The sequence below is a fragment of the Chaetodon auriga genome, chromosome 3 (genome assembly GCF_051107435.1).
Source record: "Chaetodon auriga isolate fChaAug3 chromosome 3, fChaAug3.hap1, whole genome shotgun sequence".
Taxonomy (NCBI): Eukaryota; Metazoa; Chordata; class Actinopteri; order Chaetodontiformes; family Chaetodontidae; genus Chaetodon; species Chaetodon auriga.
The window spans coordinates 18,843,773-18,858,995 of NC_135076.1; the positions used below are offsets into that span (position 1 = coordinate 18,843,773).

Genomic DNA, 15,223 nt, shown 5'->3' on the forward strand with positions numbered 1-15,223 from the left:
GTCAGAGTTGGCAACCGGTAATCAATTTATTAATTCAGTAGAAGCTAGATTGATGAAACATTAAACTTTTAGAACTTGTTTTCACAATTCATATTTAATTAGAGCTATGAGTCTGAGACCAAATTTTGAATTAGTGGCAGAATCCTACAAAAACTGTTTTTTTTTTAATAATGAATATCTGTAATAAACAGGTTTGCCACAGCTCAAAAACACTGGGTGCTTCTCCAGCAAGTGACTGCACCAGATTAAAAAAACACTCCAAAGCTGATGCACAATTACCAGACAGAACACACATACTAAATGAGGATGTGGGACAAGCTTGCCATGGCAACTCTAATCTAGGCCAAATTGGAAATTCCCATCTAGATTTTACAGTCAGTATCTAATCCAGACCAGGACTTTTTTCCTTTTTTTCCCCCAGAGCATGGCTACAGTGAGCCTCACTGCATCTCCCTGCCCCACTCTGCCATTCTCCAGGGTACACGCACTGAGGGTAACCTCTGGAAATGAGGCCATGTCTAATTGTGCACCCAACCAGAACAGCCAGTCAATCTCTATTCCTCACGGTCAGTGGTAGCTAGTACAGATGCAGACAGTGCATGACTATGACCGAGTGTGAGACAGAGTCTATGGCAGTGTGTGTGCAGCAGCAGCCAAGACCCTTTATTTATTGATATTTTTGGCTGGCTCTGTTGTCAGTCTCGCTGTCTGTGACTGTCTCAGACAGGCAAAACGTCTGTCATAAGTATCTGTAACATCTTCCATTTGCATGAATAAACTACATCACAGGTACTAACAGCCACTGAAGATGTGTGTGTTTAATTTTAGGGGTGAAAGTTCAATGGTAACATGAGAAAACAGGTAAAAGTAAAATGAGGACACAAGATGTCTGAAGGGGCAGGAGGTGGGTAGAAAGTCAAAAGTAAAACCTAATTTACACTTTGGTGATTTAGTCTTGTCCTACATTCCACTGGATGTAAATAATGCAGCCAAAACATTTGGAGTAAAGCTGGCACATTCTGAGTGGATCTTTGAAGTCTAGCAGACTGCAAATCTCATTTTCTGTCCTTCTACCTTCTGACACACTGGTTAATGACAGTATATGAAGAAGCACAAGAAAAGCATTGGAGAAACAGTTGCAACAGAAATGAGAGTTATTGGTAACTAAGTTGGCTGTTCATGAAAATGTATCATGATGCAGTGATACTACATGGTATATCACAGTATCATGACGAGGGCTAACACAGTAATACAAAGCAGGGGTGACATGGCATGTAGTCATTCAGCAAGGCTCTAGGTCCCACCTGTTCTGCTCAGTCCATCAGCGAGCTTGGACCTGTCCTCCACAGGCAGATTGGGAACTGGACCCAAAAACATCTTAACCAGTTTTTGGCCCTCTCGCCATGATGCAGGACTTATCACTGCAGAGAAACAGAAAATTAACACCTTAGATGATGCCAGTGAAAAGCACTGCAATTCAGTACAGTCCATGTTGATGCAATCTTCCATGACTGCATGTGTTAGCATGTATATGCAGACATGCCGCCACCAGAGCAGACTCACTTGAACATAAATGTACACACATCTTATCAAACAAAAGAGATACAAGAAAAGAAACTGCTTTAGTGGCACAAATTTCAAACGTCACTTAACCCAAACCTAGTAATATAAAAAAAGAAGCCATGGAGGCACCGACTCTCTATGTTTACTTTTAGAAAATTACTGAAGATATGATGCAACAGTAAACTGTTTACCAAAATCCCCCCAAAGTAGTTTGACCCTTGCCCCATGTTACTATCTGGCAGATAATTTTTTTCCACACACAGCTTTGTCCCTCTGCTCAGTTTTCTGCCACTAGCCCAGTACAACAAGTGTGAGTAGAGGTTCATTTGTGGTGTTCAGAGCAAAGGGAAATTACATTTGAAAAACAACCTGTTTACTTGGAATAATCTCTAAAGCACTTTCACTATGACTGTATTCTACTAAAGGGCAGTTCCTGGTAGTGAAGCTGTACATCCACTACCCAAGCAGCTGTTTGTACTGAGTGGATGAGCCAACTGAACCTAGCCACAGATTTCAGAGGGCTATTTATAGTGCTGTGCCAGCATGAAACAGAGACCAGCCAGACTCAAGAGACAACACAAAAAGTTGGAAGGAACACAAGCAGATACCAGCACAGAGTGAATGATCAAGAGCACATGAGAGATACATTTCATAGTCAACAGTTTTTGCAATGAGACTCAATCATTCATTGGCATGATATATATCAAACAACATCATTGTATATCTAATGAATATCTTTCCTTGCATCTTTGACAGTGGGGAGAGTTTATCAGCTGTCAGGAGTCTGCTATGCCCAGTTTACAGCACAACAGTTTGTGGTTACAGGTCCTTTATGTAGGTGTCTGTATGCTACGTGCTGGTCACAAACTACATGCCACACATATTGGACATTTCTTCAGGGATTAAAGTCTTAACACAGCCTCAAAGGCATGCAATATCCCAGGTTCATGTATTGGAACATACGCACAGGTCTGATACAGGACAACAGAGGAGATGGGAAGAGCACAACAAACTGTATAGTCTGAATACTAGCTTCCACAGTTTGTCTGGGGCATTTATGACATGAACTCATTTTGATTCACTTGAAAGAATTCATATTTGGATTATTTTGTTATGATGCACTTAAGCAAAAGTTTATAAGACTATTACATTCATTGTGTACACGCTTGCCAAAAGACAAAGACATAATAGTAGCCCAGTCGTTACTGATGTGACATTTGCAAGAGTACACGTGTAGGATAAAACAAAATGTACAAAGAAATAAACTGAGGAATAAAAGGCAGATAAGAAACACAGCTGAATTAAAGGGCACAGACAATAGAGTGGCAAAGCCAGTTGAGAAAACCCTTTTAAGCACACTGACAGTTCAGTGTTTGAGGTTCTTGGTTTTGGACCATGCGTTATGACCATTGATAAACTCCTGTCAGGGCTGTTTCACATGCTTAGCTTTCCTAGTGTCACTAATTAAAAACAGATCAGAGGGTGGGTTGGCCTTCTCACATAAAAGAGGATTATTATACCTGGTTTCGCATTTAGGTCAGAGGAAGGGGCAGCTCTGTGGACCTTCCTGACTGGCTTGGGAGGCCTCTTCTCTTTGGACCTGTCTGCTCTCTGTTCCCTCTGCTGCTGATGTGTGTATCTGGTGGTCTCTGTACACAGAAGAAACATCCAGAGAATAAGCCACAACCAAGCCCAGTTGGTTTTTTAAGCCAAGCAAGAAGCAAGGAGTACCATGACCTGGATGAATGAGAATCTTCACAGACAAAAGCCACAAAGTAACACAGCCTGGCAAATCTTTCTTATTTAAATTAAAAGATGCAAGTTTGCTGAAAAACACAAGCCCTGTGCTCCGGAGTCAAAAGTCTCTGGTAATAGAAACCAAAGACTATTGGCATGAATCATGTGTGTTTATGTAACATGTGGCATACTTAACTCCACTATGGAAAACAGCAGCTACAATATTGGTTTGTGCATCTCACAGATCAATACAACTCCAACTGTTTCCTGATACAGAATTTAATTGAGCAGCACATCCAAACCGATTTTCCCTTATCCAACTGCAAGCTGACTTCCTTGCAGATGACGGCCAGAATACCATACATTCAGGTGCAATCATTAGCTTGCTTATGCAGTTTTTCAGACAGCTCTTGATATTTGATGCCACATGGTCTTAAAACCTGGACCAAAGCCCAGGAACATACAGTACAAGGACCCAAGCCTGTCAGAGATCACTAATCACTACCATTCATCACACAAAACTCTGTTCAGAATCGCAACTCCAAGCCCAGGTCAAAACACGAGTACATTAAAAATCTGCGAAATCCTGACTATAGAAGAAAATGTAACAAGTAAGGAATCATACCAATGTTTGTGTCGTATTCTTACCAGCAAACTTTTGTGACAGGTCTCGGTATATTTCTCTGCTGAGGTTATGAAACTCCTCTTCCTTCCAAACTTTCCCATCAGGAGTCCGGATCTTTGTCTCAGTGCTGTTAAAACCTGAGAGGCAAAGGACTGAAGATGTAAGTCATTTCATCCTGTTTCCTACTATATGGCTTAGATCAAACAAACAACAAAAGGTAGAGTTTGGGATGCATTTCTACACTCATGGTACCTTTGTATATAGGTGCAGGCGGTGCAGCTGCAACTTTCCGTATTTTGGCTGTGGGCACGTTACTAGTATCAGCAGTGTCTCTCCCCATGGCCGCCATAACAGGCTGTTCCAGCAGCTTCTCTCTCTCTGCAGCCTCCTCCAGATGTTGCCTCTGCCTGCGAATACGTTCTTTGAGCTTCTCCAGCTTATCATCAGGCTGATGTCGCCTTAGGTTCTCCAACCGCTGGGAAACTGAGCCAGGACTGGTGGAGGGTGTGCTCTCCCCTCGGTGTATGGAGCCTGGGGCTGGAGCTAGACATGGGCTTGACTCTTTGCTATCCATGCCAAGTTGTGCTTTGGGAGTGCTTTCGTCCTCTGGCCCCTCGCTTGCAGGGACTCTTCCACCTGTGAAATGTGACTGGTTTCCAGCAGTCCTCAGGGTGACCAGGGCTGCCTGGTCATTGAGGTAGTGGACCTCAGTGCTCTCCAGAGCTGAGGAGTGTGTGCTGTCCAGGTCCCTGTCCGTCTGTTTGTCCCTGGTGTCTCTCTGGTAGACCAGCTGGCTGAGCAGAGGGTCTGAGGGAGGTGGAGAGGATGGGTACAAAGACCCTGGCACTGACTGCAGACTGTAGGCCTCCAGCTGAGCAGAGGGATGTGGTGGAGGGGTGGCCTCTCTGGAGACAAACCAGATTACATGGGATCAGGAAGGAGATTTAAGATGATTTACTCTTAATTTACCACTAACTGAGTGTACAGAAGTGCACATTTATGGGTGGTCAAAGCGTATAGAGGGACTGACATAGTCACTCAAGACGCCACTGTAGTTAAACAATGAAAACTATTAAAAATGTACAACAATAATGACAAGAAAGGGCGGAATTCTGAAGTTTTGGTTACTCATATCTTATGCTGCCTTCACTGACCTGATTGCAGAAAAAGATTACTGGTGGCTCTCTATGTCAAATAACATCAGAAAGTCATCTGAATATCATCTACAATTCTGTACATTTGCAAGTAATAGCAAAATATAAAATAAAAAACAGCTGAATTTCATTTTCAAGACTTTTCTTCCTTAACAAAAACATTTTCACTGCTGTCAAAAAACTGCTTACTCTCATGCTTACATGCTCTCATTCTCCTTTATCTCTGCTTTCAGTCTCTACCAGCTTCATAGGGAAATATCTGGCTGCTGCTAAGCTTCAGCTTCTGCTTCAGCTGCTGAGGGCTCCACTATGTTCACCAACATGTTGCTCACTCTATCTGTCTGCTGTGCCTGTTAGAGCCTTTTCACTGAAAACATTTGCCTGTTGCAGCCGAAAACGATACGAGAGTGGTGTGAGTGAACAAAACAGTAAAGTTACTGACCTGACAGTGAAACAATGAGCTGAAGGTCAGCTCAGATGCACATGCAAGTAATAATATTTTAAGTTCTTTACATTATCATTTCATACATTGTTAATATAAAAATATCTCCAAAAAAATTCTTTAGTTGAAATTCAAACATTTATATTTTTAGCAAACAACAAACAACACATGATATGCAATTCATACTATTTACTGTAAATGTGCAACATATTCACATTTGAAAATTTGTAGTTCTGTTACACTGAGTGACAATACTAGAAACAAAACAGGTTTTTCCAGTATCACCGTAGACAATGGAGCCTTGAGCTACTTAAGTATTTGTGAGCTACTCAGCTGCCAGCTATTCAGAGGAGATGCCAAGAACATCCGGTCTCTGAATGGAGGTCTTGAAGAGTAAAGAACGTTGGGGGCTGACTGTTATGTAGGTGAAAGAGCTCTCCTGATGTATTAGGTTAAAACAATGAGGTGACACAATTATTACAATTAAACTATCACAGCCCAGGTGGGGAATAAAGACATCTTATTCTGTTCTTACTCGCCACAACACACACACTAGACAACATGACTAGATTACTATCATTTTCATGTAATTTAAAATGTTAACATTAATATAATTGTTTTGGTATATATGTTAACTAAAAGCTGTATACTTGTAGGTATAGTTTTACTTTCCTTAGTGCCAGTGGAAATCTGTTCGAATTTTTCCAGATATTAGTTTATATTTTACCCAAATTCTGTGCTCTTGCTAGCTCTTGCTGGCAGCATAGTTTCTTTCCATTCATTCAACTTAGGCACTGTGAAAAATATTTATAATGCTACAGAACATCCTGATTTTTATAAATCCATTCCTAAATCCATTCCTGAGTATGACAGAAAATACCCTCCTATCCAAATATAGTAAGAGGTGGCTAAGAATGTTTCATGAATAAGTTTTAGTGCAGTATTTGTACCTGTAGGAGGCCAGTGGTTCCCTGAACTCCACACTATTGTTCCTGCGGACATTGCTGTCCTGGGTGGTATTTCTCAGAGGGCTACGTGAGCTGCTCTTTTCTGGACTCTGCTGACTATGCCCCCTGCGCTTTGAAGACCCTCCACTGCCACCAGCTTGTTGTCCATCTGAGATAGACAGCAAAGTTAAAATAGTTAAAGTTTAAGTGTATAATTTAACTAATGACAACGATTATTGAAAATGTAGCTTTGTAACTCACCCCTGCAACGGACAGTCCTGGAGGACTTCTTCTTGGGTGGGTCCATGACAGATTCCAGGAGAACCCCGGTCCCTGGAGCTGCCTCTAGACGATTTTCTATATGCCGCAACTACAGAGGGAGAATGCACATTGTCAGACTTCTGACTTATGTGAAGATGAAAAGAAGTCATCATCCATCTTCATTAGATATTTCAGACTGTATTTCATTACTTTTAGAAATGGTAAATTTGATCTGAAAACTACTCCAGGTGTACTTACAGCAGCTTTGGTTTGAGCAAAACTTTTCCATGCATTTGTCAGCTCTGACAAAGAAAACAAAATTCATTACAGCCGGTGATATGGAATCTCTTGCTATGTAAACAAGTCATATGAAATATTTAGATTATGAATTTCAGAATTCAAATATATTGATCATAAGACCTTTGAAATAAGCACAATTACAACTGAACTGCATTCTTGTTTGTTTTGAAAAACACACCTGTTCCAGTATTGTGATCTGTGAGCTGCTGAGCAGCGGGAGACACCTCAGTCCTCCTGCTGCTCCTCATCTCTCCCATTTGCCTGCAGCCAAGATTAGACACAGGCAAATAATGAAAACCAATACTGAGCAAAGGTAAAACTGACATAAATGAGTTCAACACAAAACATCATTGAAAGCATATGCTCTTGTACTCTTATACTGTATACCATATACACAGTCTGAATAACATCTCGGCAAACTGGCAGTTAAAACCAAAAACATTAACTGAAACCAAAACCAGGAACAACATACAGAAACAGAATGATCAAACACTGTCAAAACAGAAAATGGCTCCAACAGAAACAAGACTTAGAGATATAAGTCTTTACAAGGAACTGCAATACATGCGCAACATGATAACAACTGTGTATAGCCAAATTAATTCTTTGCATAGCATATGTAAGTATTACGACAACTTGTCAACAGCAGACTAACGTCACCCTGCCTTTTAAAACAGGTTCTACAACAACACATTCCTCAAAAGATTTCCATGAGGGAAGTAAAGCAGAACTTGTCACATGTCAGCTCTGTGATGTTTACTTTAAACACCTGTAAATGCTAGAGCACAGTTGTCTGGTCCTACTTAGGTATACTATAATTAAGGCAACAGCAAAATTATGTTAAAGAGTTTTCTGTTGAATTTCTGAATAAGGAACCGTCTTCTTGAGACAATAGTGGTCACTTAAATGTATAAATATATTGCACCACGGATCTAAAAGCAAATCCAACATAATTAGTTAACTTTTGTACAGATATTTAACACTCCTTGAGTCATAAGACTTCCTTCATAAGTCATGCCTTTTACTCATAACGATCACGTGACACAACCCTGAGGCCATCACGGCAGACTGAGAGAATAAAAAGAAAGAAAAGTAAATTAATCTCTGCTTCTACATCATCAGAATTTTTTAGTAAAAACACTACCCATATTTAGATAGCCATACACTGATGACCATGACTATAAACTCAAATTAACATATCAGACAGCGTGAATTATATTATATTTATCAAACCAGACTACACAATAGTCTGTGTCTTTCCTGATATCTGCATTCCAGATGGGACTGAATCCAAAACTCGCGGTAGGAGGGCCAAGAGCTTATGAAATGCTATACTGTTAACTATACGTAACGTTAGAATATTCAAACAAGGAACGAAGGTTTTCAAGTTGTCATCTTGACTATCGAGAAAAACTGACGTTAGCTACTTCTGGCAAAGTTGTGACATGAGCTGAGAAGTGCACACGCCAGCATTACATAAAACAGTTCTCTGTTCGAAGTTAACTTAGCGTCAGTAATTAACGTTTGTAGACAAACTTACTACCGATGTCAAGCTGATTCATTCAAGCTGACAACCAAAGAGTATACAAACGGCAGGCTCGATCCAAGATTACAGTACTGTATACCCGTCCCGCATCGCTGCCAGTGTGAACACATACAGTCCATGCATTTAGAGCTCATAAAGTTCGTTAACGAAAGGAAATTAAAAAAACACACTCGTCGGATGGAAGGTGAGTCCATTAGTGACCTTTCAGGAAAAGTAAAGACAATGTCGGGCCAGCGATAATTGACAAACACATAATTTCCCCAATCGAGTGCGGGTGATTTCCATGAAAGCAAATACAAGCAGTGTAAAATCCAAGATGGCGCATAACTTCTTCTTCGCTTACCAACTGCAGCGTTGCTCGGCAGTAGTCGCTCGGTGCTGCCACTGATGGCTGGACACTTACGTCGCAAAAACACTCATGTGTGTACATAGACTGTTGCAATATAGCTTCCGACCACTAGTGTCACAACTGTGCTAAAGGCTGCCTACCAGCACTCCAGCCACTGAGTGAGGAAGAATGAATGTGCCATCTTTGACTCTACATGGGTTGTACTGACTTTAACTTTAATCACCCTCACTCTATCGTAGTAAGTCGAGATTGTATTACATTACATCCCTAGCATCGCCTTTTCAGTCCCCGGATAGGTCGCTGGGAGGTTTAACCTCCAGTCAGTGACTTCATGTTTTTAAGATTATGTTGTACTACATCGAGAGCGTGAAGTAGGTGGCTTCACACTAATAGTACATGAGAACTTAAAGAAGGGCTATCCAAAAGCAAGTTGCCGTTGTTGCTAACGACAGCGCTTCCATTATTGAATATGATACACCATAAAAATACAGAATAAAATCACAACTAATAGTCATATGACTCCCCAAGTTACAGTCAAGAGAAGACCTGTGTCAAGGATACGACTGAAACACCCTGTCCAGGAATTACTCGCCCTTGCAACCATAAGCCATCGCTTATCTACTTTGGGGTGTGAACAAAAAATCAGGGTAGTGCTGTTTCATAAAACCTAATTATTAATAAAATGCCCTCCACTCGTAAAGAACCATGATTGTTTTCTAGCACAATCGTTGTAAACCCGAAAATTGTGCCTACAACTCACTCTAACACTAGACTTCAAGATGACTTATTTCGAAATGTCTGTGGTCCAGGGAATAGTCGGAGCCGCCAACTCGAGAGAGTTTATGTTACCGCTAGCGAAGAGGAAAGTCATGAATTAACTTAGATAAACACTTCTTTGGAGAGACAGAACATATACCTTTGGGGGAAAGATCCGACGTGTCTAGATGGCCATATTCATGCTGAGTTCCTCGTGTTAAGATAATCCAAACTTCTCCGGACTTCTTCAGTTTCGCTCAGCTGTCTGTTTGCTAACGTCAGCCAGCTAACGTTAGCAAACCAATGTTAGCTAACAGTTGTGCCAACTAAGCTAGCAACTTTTTCTAGCGGCATGAACCCATTATTGTTGTCTCAGCGTTTGTCCATGCAACCAAATATCCTGGTCAGCGGTGAGATTCCGAAAAAGAAATGTCGCTACCCGCTTCTGAGGTTGCCTTTCCCGGGTTACTATGTTGATGTTCCTCAACAGTGAAACAGAGGTATCCAAGAAGGGTAGGTAACTGGGACTGAAATATCGCGAGCGTTGGATTACGTCAAACGCTGACACCACTACCCGCCCACCTCGCGAGCGCGCACACAACCACATCAATTATAACGGCATATTTGCCTTATGACTGCACTATATTTCCATAAGGTAGATACAAAGGGATACTCAAACAGTCAAATATTTAGTCAAACAATTAGGGAAATTACACAATGAATTAAATAATTAGTAAAAAGGAAATACAAAGATAAAAACAATGTAAAATAAAACCATATATTAATGTATAATTATGACAGAATAAATATACATTCAATACATACAACAAAAATTAATGTGCTGCATACATTTGAAAGTTATTTGAAACATTACTGAGTTTATTTTTTTCAAACGTTAAAGCAGGGCGAACTGAAAAATCACTGACTAGTCAGAGCCATAGACTGCATACCTCATAGGGCAGAGACGGCTTTATCACTACGATTTATTTGCATTTACTGCCACCTAGCGGCCTGAAAGTGTATCACACACACAGAGACACACATGGACACATACAAATTAACTGAACGCTCCACTCATTCAAAAAAAACGAGAACAAAACTTCATTCGCTAACGTCAAGTCCAGTTCATTTGGGTCATTTTCCAACACGTGATATTGCTCCATTTTTTTTATTAGACTGATAGTGTGTATGGAGATTATTATTGTTTTCCCTATGGCGACAAATGGAGCGCACATTTTGAAAATGAGCGAACTACTTTGATGGCAGGATGTGTGCTCACTGTTAACAGCTGCGTGTGTCATAAACATATAAACTGCAGTGCAACCTGGAGCCAGAGAGCCAGGTTTCCAGGTTATGGCTGCATGTTTGACCACGCAGACGACAACAAGTAGGCTACCTGTACTGTGCTTTTATGGGCTCTCTATTAGCTTCATATTCACGTGGAGTTAAACACATGGCACGAAATTTGATTAAGATTTCTAATCGGCCATATAATAGCGGATTTAATTGTTTTTCTGGATCCTATCAATAAAAGGTGCTGTAACTGGCAACTGCTCCAATTCCCCTGATTCCCCCCGGCTAATAACCTGGCAGGGATCTCTCTCTCTCTCTCTCTCTCTCTCTCTCTCTCTCTCTCTCTCTCTCTCTCTCCGTACTGGCAGCAGGGGGATAGTACGGCGTACGTGGTCGTATCTGCTACCACATTTTCATTTTCTGAGGAAAGGTGACGAAATGGAAAGGGCTTCTCTCTTTTTAGGTAAGACATGCTGCCTGATTTCCTATTTTCTAACAGGTGTTTGGTTAGAAACACGCGACTGCGTTGAGCTCATCGCCTAGCCGACAAGTAAAGCTTTTTTGGCAGGTGTTTTGCTTGGTGCCACCCAGGGGAGCAGGGTACAGGGATCCATACTGAGAAGTCTTCCTTCAGTCTTCTGTGATAATGCCTGTCCATGAAATAAATGCAGGGTTGTGAAGCTTTTATGTGACTTGTGACATAACAGCCTGCAGTTTTGGTGGTATAAAAACATGTTTTTTGACACTATAATTCAACAGCAGGTGATTTTTTTCAATTAGGTGTTTCTCTGTATTACTTTTTGCCTTTAAGATAAGACTGTGGAGGGCAGATCCATGTTTTTTCTCAATGTTTGGTCCTGGCAGGAAGCTGTTTTTCAGCTCCACTCACCTTGGCTTATTGTACACTTAATTAGTCCACAAAATATGACAATTATCAATCTGCTAAGACTGGGAGAAAGCACAAAGCCCTACCACTTTGGCTTCTACCAGTGACAGGAGATTTAATCTTTGGACTCATGCTGATACAAGAAGACAGAGCAGGTGTCAGTGTCGAGGGCCACTCGGAGGCAGACTTGAATTAGGTTATGGTAATTACCAAGTGGACCTAGAGCAGATAATGACAAAATTTCAGGTGCAGGAAAAGAAATCTCCTCAGTTCAATCTCAGAGGCAGCGATCATTACCTCAAGGAGGGAGGAATTAATTAAAGATGAGAAAATCGAGACTACATTTACTGCACTGAATAGAAAGGAAGTGTGTGTCTGACAAGGTGCTGATAGAGGTCTGAGATAATAAAATGCCACGATTTGCCTGCATCGTCCATCCGTCATCTTGGCTGTTTGCCCTTACATCTCTAAGACCTAGGGCTCTATCAAACATTATGTGTTGTTTTACTATCTTCTTGAAAAGGGATCCATCGTTGTGATGTACTGTATTCAGAAAAACAAATCCATCAGAAGTAGCACGACAGCCCGTTTTCTCAAGTCATGGGAGTTTGACAATAAAGGAAGAGGCAGCTGGAATTATCAGTGTTTGTGTTTTGGGTGACAGTCTGCTGGAGGCAAACCGTCTGTGTTCCCAGTTGACTTCATCACTTCACATCTCTCTATCTCCTGAAGTTGAGCCTTATAAGCACAGACATGCAATCTCCCGCAATACCCAGTTACCGTTTAGTGGTTCAATAGGCAGCGTGATCAGCTTTGTGCTACAGCTGATTGAGTGGTCTTCTTTTGAATGGGGGAAAATGGACCATTGCTTGGATCAATCCCGCTCCTCTGGAGTGTCTTGTCAATTATTTCATCACATTAACATTTGTCACTCACCACCCCCCTGGTCTACTTTGGCTATATTTTCCTGTTATTGTCTTTTGTTAATCTTTTCTTGTCAAGTGCTCTGATTGTTCAGACTGAATAACACCACTCTCCTTGGAAGGGGTGCAAATTGGTTTTCATGGTGTATAAATTAGTGCCTCTATTCTATAAATCTGAACCTGGCTGTACCTCTTGAACTAAAACAAGCTGCATGTTCCTTTGACTGCCTACAATACATATTTAAAATACTGAATAACTGTGATTCATCACAGGCAAGGGCGATTAATCATATCTTTTATAGCGTCAAGACGCACACTAAATTCATGTTTAGCTGATACATTCTGTCAGTCATTCTGCTAAACGCTTGGCAAATAAATATGCATGTAATGAATGTCCACCATCCCATGCATTGAAAATAAAAGGCAGTCAAAAGACTAAGGTCTAAAGACTTGGTGACTACTTAGTTTGTTCAGATGTCGATACGCGTTTGTTTTCACCAATAATCCTTTAGGAGTACCATGGGTATCTTAACGAAGGCGCAGTGTTTTGCTAATTGGTGTGACCACATCTGGGACAGACAGTATTCGCAAATGACTTTGCTTCACGTGCTGGATGCCGCCCCCCCCCCCCCCCCCAAGAGCTACTGTTTGAGAAAACAAATCGTTTCACAGGTAACGATTTCATGACAGTGATTTAATTTCACGTGCAATAATGTAGTGGCTTTACGTTGAGCCTGACATTGGATCTGAGTAATGAATGCAACAGATACCTACGTGTAGCTCTGTGTGTGTGTGTATACTAACATGTTTTATCTCAGAGCAGTTATAATCAGTGCTCATTCATTTATGTGTTTTTATGAACTTGGTGTGTTTCAAGTACAGGGTTGTTTTACCACAGATTTCTGGATTCATTTGGCAAAGATTTAAAAGTCAGTGGGCTTTTTTTGTGTGTGTTCCCTGTGGAAATATTAGTGCACAGCTATAATCTGTGTGTCCAAGACATTCTTCCTAATATCATACGTATAAGGGTGGAATGCTGTAATGTAATTGTGCAGACATGATGCACTAAATGCCTTTTCTACGATTTTATGCTCCGACATTCCTTTCCACAGAATTCAATTACTTCTGCGGTCAAATTCCATTAAATTTAATCAGTTGATATTTATATCAATGTGTTATTCAATTAACTCTGCACAGAAGTAAAACTGTCTGAGCTGAAAAGCAGAATTGCAACAAAAATCATCCAAATGAGCAGTGGAGCATGTTTTTACATATAGCAGCTGCTCAGCTGGACATCAGAACCTGCCTGTGATGCAAAGTATCTCATTTCAGAAGAAACCTAACAGCACTAGGCTTCATTTTCTACAATGACAAACTACTCCTTTAAGTTACAAAGTCTACTGCAAGCTGTAAAATATTGTTCATCTCTAATGTTATAGGCAGCCACCATCTAAGGCCTTGTATCATTGTATAGCTGTCAAAGTATACCACTGGGTTTTCTCATTGTGGTCCCACTGACAAAGATGATGATATACTTTGCTGGACTATTTCAAGAGTGTTTTCACAGACACTGGGTTGGAGTCAAAACCCTTTCTCGGCTTCCTTGTTCACCAAACATTATTGAAACTTTATGAGGCGTTCACATATGGGACATCAGAGTGTACAGTACCTTTTCACCTTCCTGTTCCCCCAAAGCACTGCAGAATTTCTTGTTTGAAAAATTGTCCACTATTTCAGCACAGAATTCAAGACCTGAAAAACAAACAAAAGTGAGTGATTAATGCTTTTTAATGGCAGAGTTTTTACCTTGCTCTGTACTGGGTAGTAGATATTTCCTCTAATCTTATGTTGTTGTCTTACTACACTTTGTCACATATGTTTAGGTAGCAGATTATGTCTAAAATGATCATTACAGCACTGGGGGTCAGGAAATGCATCATATACCACCGTATGAAGGTTCCTTATCTTCTAGCCCTTCACCATGAGCCTACTTTACCTCCAGTGACTGGACCATAATAGTGTGGCTTGCCTGTTAGGAGTGTTGATCATTACTGATCTGATGTGTCAGTGGTGTTAAGTAATGGTCTCTCTTGGAAGGTCATCACAGCAGTAGGATCCCGTTGAGAATGTCATGATATACCTGTCTGCATTTTAAGACGAAATGCCTGATAGATGCCTAAATAAATGATTGAAGAAAACCAACACAAAGCAGGAAAAATGTCAAACTGGCAAACTTTTCAAACTCCTGCTGAGAGCTGAGAGGTGTAGTGCAAAGCAAAATGTAAGAGAAAACACTGTAAACTAATCTACAAGGTCAGTTCCCCTTTATGTTCTCTGTCACGTCTGTCTCAGGCTTGATTGAACTAATCTATTCAAACTGAGGCCATTCGGTCTTTATGGCACAACACTTACATAATAATAATATGAAACTTTAATAAACC

At 40.8% G+C, this 15,223-nt stretch overlaps 2 protein-coding genes across 4 annotated transcripts in view; one reads left to right on the forward strand and one right to left on the reverse strand.

Moving 5' to 3' along the window:
• The window catches only part of cep350 (centrosomal protein 350), a 33,547-nt gene extending 23,392 nt beyond the window's left edge, over nucleotides 1-10,155 (reverse strand). For 2 of the 3 annotated variants that reach the window (XM_076725964.1, XM_076725962.1), the window contains exons 1-9: nucleotides 9,841-10,155; nucleotides 7,208-7,290; nucleotides 6,988-7,031; nucleotides 6,730-6,838; nucleotides 6,472-6,637; nucleotides 4,178-4,830; nucleotides 3,949-4,062; nucleotides 3,084-3,212; nucleotides 1,305-1,421 (exon numbers count right to left, since the gene is read on the reverse strand). In XM_076725964.1, coding sequence (XP_076582079.1) covers nucleotides 1,305-1,421; nucleotides 3,084-3,212; nucleotides 3,949-4,062; nucleotides 4,178-4,830; nucleotides 6,472-6,637; nucleotides 6,730-6,838; nucleotides 6,988-7,031; nucleotides 7,208-7,286 — 1,411 coding nt within the window. In that variant the 5' untranslated portion in view covers nucleotides 7,287-7,290; nucleotides 9,841-10,155. Of the gene's footprint in view, nucleotides 1-1,304; nucleotides 1,422-3,083; nucleotides 3,213-3,948; nucleotides 4,063-4,177; nucleotides 4,831-6,471; nucleotides 6,638-6,729; nucleotides 6,839-6,987; nucleotides 7,032-7,207; nucleotides 7,291-8,745; nucleotides 8,762-9,840 lie in introns of those variants that run through there. The other variant, XM_076725963.1, reaches the window with a different exon arrangement.
• Nucleotides 10,156-11,367: 1,212 nt separating this feature from the next.
• cacna1ea (calcium channel, voltage-dependent, R type, alpha 1E subunit a) overlaps nucleotides 11,368-15,223 on the forward strand; it is a 95,825-nt gene continuing 91,969 nt past the window's right edge. The window contains exon 1 of the mRNA XM_076725965.1: nucleotides 11,368-11,436. The gene's annotated coding sequence lies outside the window, so the exon portion shown is untranslated. The remainder of the gene's footprint in view (nucleotides 11,437-15,223) is intronic.